General features: G+C 41.6%; 1 protein-coding gene across 1 annotated transcript; it reads right to left on the bottom strand.

The window, feature by feature from the left end:
* Nucleotides 1-1,652: 1,652 nt before the first annotated feature.
* EXOC8 (exocyst complex component 8) lies at nt 1,653-8,239 on the bottom strand. Its single transcript, XM_046653540.1, has one exon. It carries the CDS (start codon nt 8,106-8,108, stop codon nt 5,931-5,933), a length of 2,178 nt encoding a protein of 725 aa, XP_046509496.1. The 5' UTR covers nt 8,109-8,239; the 3' UTR covers nt 1,653-5,930.
* Between the last annotated feature and the right edge of the window lie 13 nt (nt 8,240-8,252).

Genomic DNA, 8,252 nt, shown 5'->3' on the forward strand with positions numbered 1-8,252 from the left:
AATTCTAACGAAATATTCATTAGAGTCAGGTCGGATATTCAAAGCATTATGTATTATAACCAAATAGAATGAATTCATAGAGTGTAAGTGTAGTTCAGTGTTTGGAAATCTATTTTTAAAACTTGCCAAATTAATCTGCCAATGGAGAAAAATCATGATTAGCTCAATAGACGCTGAGACTCATTTGATAATTCAACATGCATTCCTGACCCCAAAAAATAAAAACCACAACTGTTAGTTACCCAGAATAGACGCTCACTTCCTTAATGTAACGACCAAAAGCCAACGTCAGGCTTTAGGTAAAAAAATAGGTAAAACATTCCTACTAGGTCACATCTAGTATAATTCCTAATTCCTTGATATTAATATCAAGCAAAAAAAATATGATTTCACACAGTTTTGGATGTTCAACTTAATACAGAATATTAAGAGAACTGCATGAGATGTATAAAAATTGAAAAGAGGCAAAATGATCTTTATTTGCAGGTGGAGTGCTTAAATACTTGAAAACTGCAAAGAAATAATCAGAAAACTATTAAAATTCACAAAATAATTAAATAAGGCACTGGTTACAATATCTGTAATTAAAAATCAGTACATTTCCACCACACAAACAATCAGAAGGGTAAAGATTTCACTCACAACTGCATTAACAGATGAAATACCTAGGAATAAACTCACCAGAAATGGGCAAGATCTGCCGGAAGAAAATTTGAAAATGCTGCTGAAATACAAAAGAAACACTTGCACAAATGAATAGGAAGATTCAAAATTATAAACACGTCAGTTCTCCCTAAATTTATAGATTCAATATGATTTCAATCAAAATGCCAATTCTTTTAGGGCATAGTAGAGAACGTCAAAAAATTATTCAAAATGCAACCTGAATAATAAATATGTGAGAATACTTAGGAAAAACCTGAAACAGCAGAAGAATGAGACCAGTCCGACCAGTTACTATGTTATAAATCTACAGTTAATTAAAACAGCTTGATAATAGCACAGAAATAGAAATATCAGTGAAATAGAACATAGAGGCCAAAAATGTACCCAGATACACATCTAGTATAAACATATTAAGATGGCATTTCAAGTCAGTGGGGAAAAAGAAGGATGATTCAAAATTGTGGCAAGAACTTGATAATTATTTGTAGGAATATGGGGTCCTTACATCATTCTTTACAATGAATTATAGATGGAGCATAAATTCAAATATTAAAATAAGTTACTAGAAGAAAAACAATTGAATGTTTTTATTTTTTTGCTGAGATTCACACTGAGATAAAATCCGTTGCCAATCTTCTTCTTCTTTTTTTTTTTTTTTTGCTGAGGAAGATTCGCCCTGTGCTAACATCTGTTGCCAATAGTCCTCTTTTTTAATGTGAGCCACCACCACAGAATGGCCACCAACAGACAAGTGGTGTAGGTCCTGGGCCGCCAAAGAGGAGAGTGCTGAACTTAACCACTAGGCCACTGGGGCTGGCCCTGAATGGTTTTAGAATCTGAGATTAGGTAAGGCCTTTCTAAGCCTGACGGGAAACAGAAGTCACAAAGAAAAAGCCTAGATAAATCTGGCTTCATAACAGATTAAAATTTACTGTACTAAAAAAAAATGAATAAATAAACGACAAACTAGGAAAAATCGACAACACTTAGTACACAGGACGAATTTCATAAATGACAATAAATCCCCACAAGATCCTAATACAAAGATAATCTACGAAACAAATAGCAAAGGACATAAGTAGCTTAATAAAAAAAGAAATACACAAAGTTGCTCAACTTTACAAAAATTACCAAAAAGCCGAGACACTTTTTTCACAGATAAGATTAGTAAAAATGAATAAATCTCGTTACTAATAAGAATGATCTTATTATTAAAAAGTGAATGAATACATGCTGATGAGCATCTGGGGAAACGAATTTTTCCATGCTGTTGGGACAATGTAAAATAGTGCAGCCTGCCTGTGGAGTGATTTGACAACGTTTACCTAAATTTAAAATGTATGATCTGGCACAGCAATTTCTAGAAATACATCCTATAGAACTATTCCCAGATGTAAGCGAAGATCCATGTACAGGGCATTCTTTTCAGGATTCTTTGTAATCACAAAAACCCGAAGCCAACAACGTAATTGGAAAGTGCAAAATCGTGATAGACTCATCCATTGTGACCGACCACTGTGCAATCAGAAAAAAACAAACCCAGGGAGGTACCGCTATAGGTACCGATGTAAGAAGAATCTGAAAAGTACTGAATGTGGTAAGTGAATACAAGCAAGATGCTGAACAGTATGTAGGTATGATCCAATTTCTGGGAAAAAAATGTAGCAGGAACTCTTACCAGGAGTTGCCCCTGGGGAGTGGGGTCGCTGGGGCCTGGGGAGGTGGGATGACTCCGATTTTTTACTTCACACCCCTCTGCGGGGATTGAAGCTTTCTGAATAAGCATGACTTGCTTACATAACGCTTCTTTCCTCTAATATTGAAAACATCTGCGATGGCTCTGTGACAGCAACGTTACTTTAACAAAACCGTCCGCCGCCCTCTCTGTCCGCCATTCGAGCACGTCGCACATATGCCTCCCGAGCCCCCCTTTCTGTCTTTGCTCCTGTCATGCTCTTCCTTCTTCTTCCAACATCTAAATCTTGTCCCTTCTCCAAGGATCATCTCAAATGCCAACAATTCCACGAGGACTTTTCCAACTGCTCAAAGCAATCCTGCTCTCTTCCCTCTCAGTATCCCACAGTACTTAACACAACCCGCTGAGTGTTTCTTTTTTTGCAACGCACTATTTGCATTCAATTATTTAAATTAATTTAATTTGCAACACACTGTTTTGCATTTACTCTCTAATTTATTTCTTCCAATTTTTTATTCTCTAGTTTTTCCACTTTCTAAGCATCTCAAGAGAAAGTATGCTTAAATGTATGTTGTCCTCCTCACCCCACATTATAGTCAATGTGAGGCACAGCATTCAATAAAAATCCTTTTAAATCAATTATATGTGACAGTTCCCTATCTACCTATTATTTAAAAAACCACACCCTTGTCATTTATGATCCTAGTTCCTAAGTCACATATTCTACATTATATTTTCCTCATTTAGGGCTGTGCAGATGGTATAAAATCCACTTTTTAAGTAAATTCACATTTGGCATATCTGAAGTTTCCCATTCAAGAAAATCCCAAAAAAACTGAGACCTGATTTATTCACAATTCTGATAAGAATAAGAACACTTACATAAATTAGCTAACAGCTTCCTATCTATCATCTCCATATAGGAAAACAAAACAAAAACACAACATAGACTCGTAAAACAGTATTTCAGTAGCAACTGCATAAGAATATTAAATTCTGATGAAGAAGAGAAATAGATATAACATTGTAATATCAGTCAATTTCATCCAGTGTAAGAAAAATTTTAAGCTTTATTTTGATAAAACATTTCAGATTCCCTCATATCACAGCATATCAATAGCAAAATGTACACAGGCTGATTTTATTCTCCACGTCAAGGCCCAATTCCCAATCCTGCGTAAGCCAGTTGCAAGATACAAGTGCTGATCATGTAATGATAGGTAGCATTTTACACAAAAATAAGTACGTCTTCAGCACTTAATGAAATGAGGCTTTAATCAAAAAGATACTTAATTCCACAGGGTGTCTTTTTTCAACAGTAATTATTCCAATCAAGTCTATGATTCCAAGCTCAAGCGAGTGTTATATTTCAAGAAGACAAGAAAAGGCAATTGACGCTCAAGTGGTATATTACAGTATGTGCTATATTTTTGGACAATCTGTAACTGCATTCAATTTTTAGGACTTGTTTGGGAGTCTGATGAAACAGGAATCAGAAGAGCTGTGACTCGCTTTGAGGAACGCAATGTCATTGCTCTGTCTTGGTGAAAAGGGACATTACGACACGGGTGGTCTTTAATCAACTTCCCACACTAATTCATTCACCAAAAGCTACTTCCTTCGGCTACAACTTTGATTGAGGAACAAATTCTAACAGAAGAAAATTCTGTACTTCCAGTTTTAAAAAGCAGACATATCTGGCATACACATTTACGTTTTTACAACTTCACGCCTTCAGAGAAGTTTTGATTTCAGAAGTATCATTTCATGGACCCAGCATCAAATATTTACACAGTAAGTGTTTCATACAATATAATTTCAGAAACTGTAAGTGGCACAAAGTAATCACAAAATTTTGATCATATTCAAGTTTCCAGTGATCTTAAAAATGACAAATGATAACTGTTTTTGACTAGCTGAAATATCCAGTTATGGCTATTATCGAGAAAACCCTAAAGTTATACGAAAAAATCAAAGAAAATCTGTAACTTTGATCATTTTCAGCCTTTTAAATATGCATAGCTAAAAAGAAAATAAAAGGGCTCAGCTGGCATCTGAGTCCTTAAGTCAAGGAGCTCTACGACCCTCCCTAAGCCACCATTTGCCAGCTATTTTAGGTTTTACATAATTTCCACAGTCTTAATACCACTATTTGTATTCAGATAAAAGAAATGACCTTTTGAAGTCATCAGCATCAGAAATGGCACTTAGGACAGGAATCACAACTAGAAGCCAGGGAAGAAACAGATCTTAGCACGATTTCTCTCCAAGTATGAGGAATGTTACACCATCAGTGTACAGTAAAAGCAATAGGTTAGAACCCCGGGAAGCTCAAACGTCTTTAGTTATTTTTGTTTTACTAAACGATCTGAAGTAAGCATTATACTCACTTTAAAAACACAGCAAGGAAAATAAAAACTGAAACAAGAAAACTGCGGCCTGGAGCATTTCAACGGGAGTCAGGGAGGTTCCTCCCATCCTTCGCATGGGAACATTGTCTCACCTTTCTGATCTCCACTTTGTTACAAAAAAATAAACACAAACCTCCGCCCAAAGCAGTCATACAGGGAACACTGCGGTTTGCACAGGCTTTTTTCTAATTTCCCATCCACCCAGACGCTGAAATCGAAATAAATCTTTCAATGAAAACTTTTCCCCACTGGCAGGAGTCTGAGCCACTCTGTACCTTACGCTGACAGTGGGGGAGGGCAGCTAAAAACCACTGCTGCCGCCAGGTTCCTGAATGCGTCCTGTTTTTTATTATTTTTATATGAAAAGACAAAGCTCCAGCTGGAAATTCACACAATTCACGAATATGTTGAAAAAAAATATTTATCACACTCCTTAAGATTTTCAAGTAAATGCTCCCAAATCAAATACTACAAGGCTGCTACTTAGCAGCTGAAAATCAGTAGCTGTGCAAATTACATTGGAAACATCTGAACTGTTTTCATGCACGCTTCCTCTTGTATTCTAGGATCGAGGAGTATTTGAGTCCACACACTAGCTACTCTCAAGAATGTATTCTTTTGACCGAAATTTACCCTGAAACCAAATTCTTCAACTCCTCTTTCCGTTTCCCCAAACTGTTCAATCACATTTTAAGGTGAAGTATATTAAGCATTTTAAGGAAGTATATGAAACGGTATTTTATATGGCATTGTATCCTTTAAGAAACCTAATATTTTAGTGAATTGGGAAACTTTTCACAACATAAACTCTATGTATTTATAGATATTATTTCTCTGTGCTGCATAATATATACTGTGAGAAGGTGTATTTTGACTCAAAGGATAAGCTGAAATGCTATAATGTGATAATATATTCATTAGAGAGTGGGTGTAATTTAAAAGGAAAGCATATTAAATATTTTAATAATTCCAATGTTTTTGTTATTTTGGCTTAATTTAACATTTTTTTCTTTCTCCTTTTGATTTTGCCTTTCTGAGAGGACATCTTTTATTTTTAAGCTGTGTTTGAGACTATAAAGAATATGCTAATGCAACTTAATATAAATATAAATAATATATAAGCAATATATACGTATGCATATAAACAGATCCAAGCATCAGACCACCGACATGGTACTTTCAGGATTCACACGAATAAGTCTAGACGCATTCCTCAGGTCCTGGAGCTGCTTGGCAGGTTTCCCCACACCTTCTTCAAACCTTTTCTCCACCACGGGGAGGACTGTTTCATAAAGAAAGGATGCATTTTGTCTGATAAAAGCCTTCTTCTCTGGATCCTGCTCACAGCGAAGACTGTAATCCACGTGCTGAACAGCAACCAAAATGATTTCCACCAGGCTCTCCAAAAGTACCATGTGCAGCTCGGGGAAATACAGCTTCAGCGCCTCTTCCAAGAAGCCCATGGTCTGCTTGGTAAAGGCCACCACTGTGTAACTGAGGTTCACCCAGCAGTCATCCCCGGTGTACTGCTCAAAGTTACTCACACCACAACTCTTCATCTCCTCTTTGAGCTTACCCAGGGCCTCTGGGGTCATCAAGTTCATCCTCCTCCACATCTCCTCCGAGTTGCGATGTTTAGTGGCTTCGATTATGATCTCTTTGTAACTGTGCAAGGCCCCTTGGATGTCTTTCACCAGAAGGGCATGGATGATGAAGGTGAGGTCTAGTCCGATGTCCCCCAGCTGCTGACAATGCTCCTTCGCCACTTTTACGCACTCAGCTGCTGTGGAGAGGCTCTCCTTACTGTCAAACACCTGCTTGCTAAAAGCATCCACAAACATGCCCATGGCTGATCTCGCCCAGACCACAAAGGCGGAGTAGCAGCCACTGTCAGTGCCTGCAAAATCCGTCTCGAATTCCCTCGCAGTCTCAAGAAGGCTGGTAAAGAAGACGTGGCATAGTTTATGAATGTACAGTAAAGTGGCACCTTCGATGCGAAGCTGACGGATGGCAGTATGCACAGCTGCTGCCCTGTTTCTCAAAAACAGCTCACAAGCCTTCGTGCACTGGCCCAGCCGGATTAGTTGAGAAACGGCCTTGCGAGTGGCCTTGGGACCACCCCTCAGGGAACGATCTGGGGAGAGTTCAAAAACTAGCACCTCGGTGAGCTGTCGCACACGCTCATCCACTTTGGCCCTTAGTTCTTTTACAGGAGGGGGGCTGGGCTTATCTTCCAGGTAATGGTTCAACTTATCCAGCAGGTCGACCGCCCCTTCAAAGTCCCTCTGGGCAATAGAGACATCCAGGTCTTCAGGCAGCTCCTGGATCCATTCCATTGACAGGTCCACCTTCTCTTCCTCTACCTCAGGAACAGCTGGCTCGTCGTCTTCTTCATCCTCGAATGGGTTACTGGCCTTGGAAGCCACCTGGGGTGGCCCTCGAGGGGCCGCTGCCTCCTCCTGCTCCCTTCGTCTTTTTTCACTGAGGGCCCTCTTGGTTTCCTCCAGCACTTCCAGCCACTCTCGTTTGATTTTAGCATTTTCTGCCTGAAAAATACGGCTCTCGGGAAACATTAGCAGCTTGAACATGTCCTTCATGGGCGGGTTGTCCTTGACGTTGACCACAGCCAAACCGTCTAGGGCATAGAGGGCGTCGTAGCGGTACATCCCCCGCCGCTGTGGCAGCCAGGTGGCCACCAGCAGACAGTCGTTCATGAGAAAGCCGTGTACCCGCTGCAGCTGGGCCATGTGGTCCGCATCGTATTCCACCAGGTCCCCGTTGTACACCAGGTACTGTCCCGGCGTCTCCAGCAGGTGCCTGCAGCCTTCCACCTTCTCAAGCAGAGTGGTGAGAGTGCGCTGCTTTCCTTCCTCGCCCGGACCGGAACTGTCGCGGGAGGCGCCCCCGGGGGCGGGAAAGAAGCCAGCCTGGCCGCGGAGGGGGTCTCGGCCGCCCGCGCCGCCTCCTCCCTCCTCCCCTCCGGAGGCCGCGGCGGCGCCAGCGGCGGCAGCAGCCGGCAGCAGGGTGAGCGGGATGCTCTCCAGGCTGCTCTTCTGCTCGGTCAGCAGGTGGCTGAGCTGATACATCTCGCTCTCCAGGTAGGAGATCTCGCGGGCCGTCTCGATGAACTGCCGGTAGTTCTGGTAGACGTTGCGCTTCAGGTTCTGCGCCGTCTCCTCCGCCAGCGCCTGGATGCGCTGCCGGTGCTCCTGCAGGTCTCGGTCCCCGTCCGACTGCTGCGAGAGTTGCTTCACGTACAGCCGCGCCTCGAAGCCCCCCGACTCCAGCTGTCGCCGCAGGCGGCTCGCCCCACTGTCCGACATCGCCATCGCCATTTCCGTCCGGGCCTCACGCGGTCACTGTCACTATTGCTGCTACCGGTGCCGCCGCTGTCCAGACCCACCCAAACCCGACCGAGCTCCACGGCTGAGGAACAGGATGGGAGAGAGACGAGTACGCCTGGGTCAGTCTGAGCTTTA

Source organism: Equus quagga, chromosome 2 (assembly GCF_021613505.1).
Source record: "Equus quagga isolate Etosha38 chromosome 2, UCLA_HA_Equagga_1.0, whole genome shotgun sequence".
Lineage (NCBI taxonomy): Eukaryota > Metazoa > Chordata > Mammalia > Perissodactyla > Equidae > Equus > Equus quagga.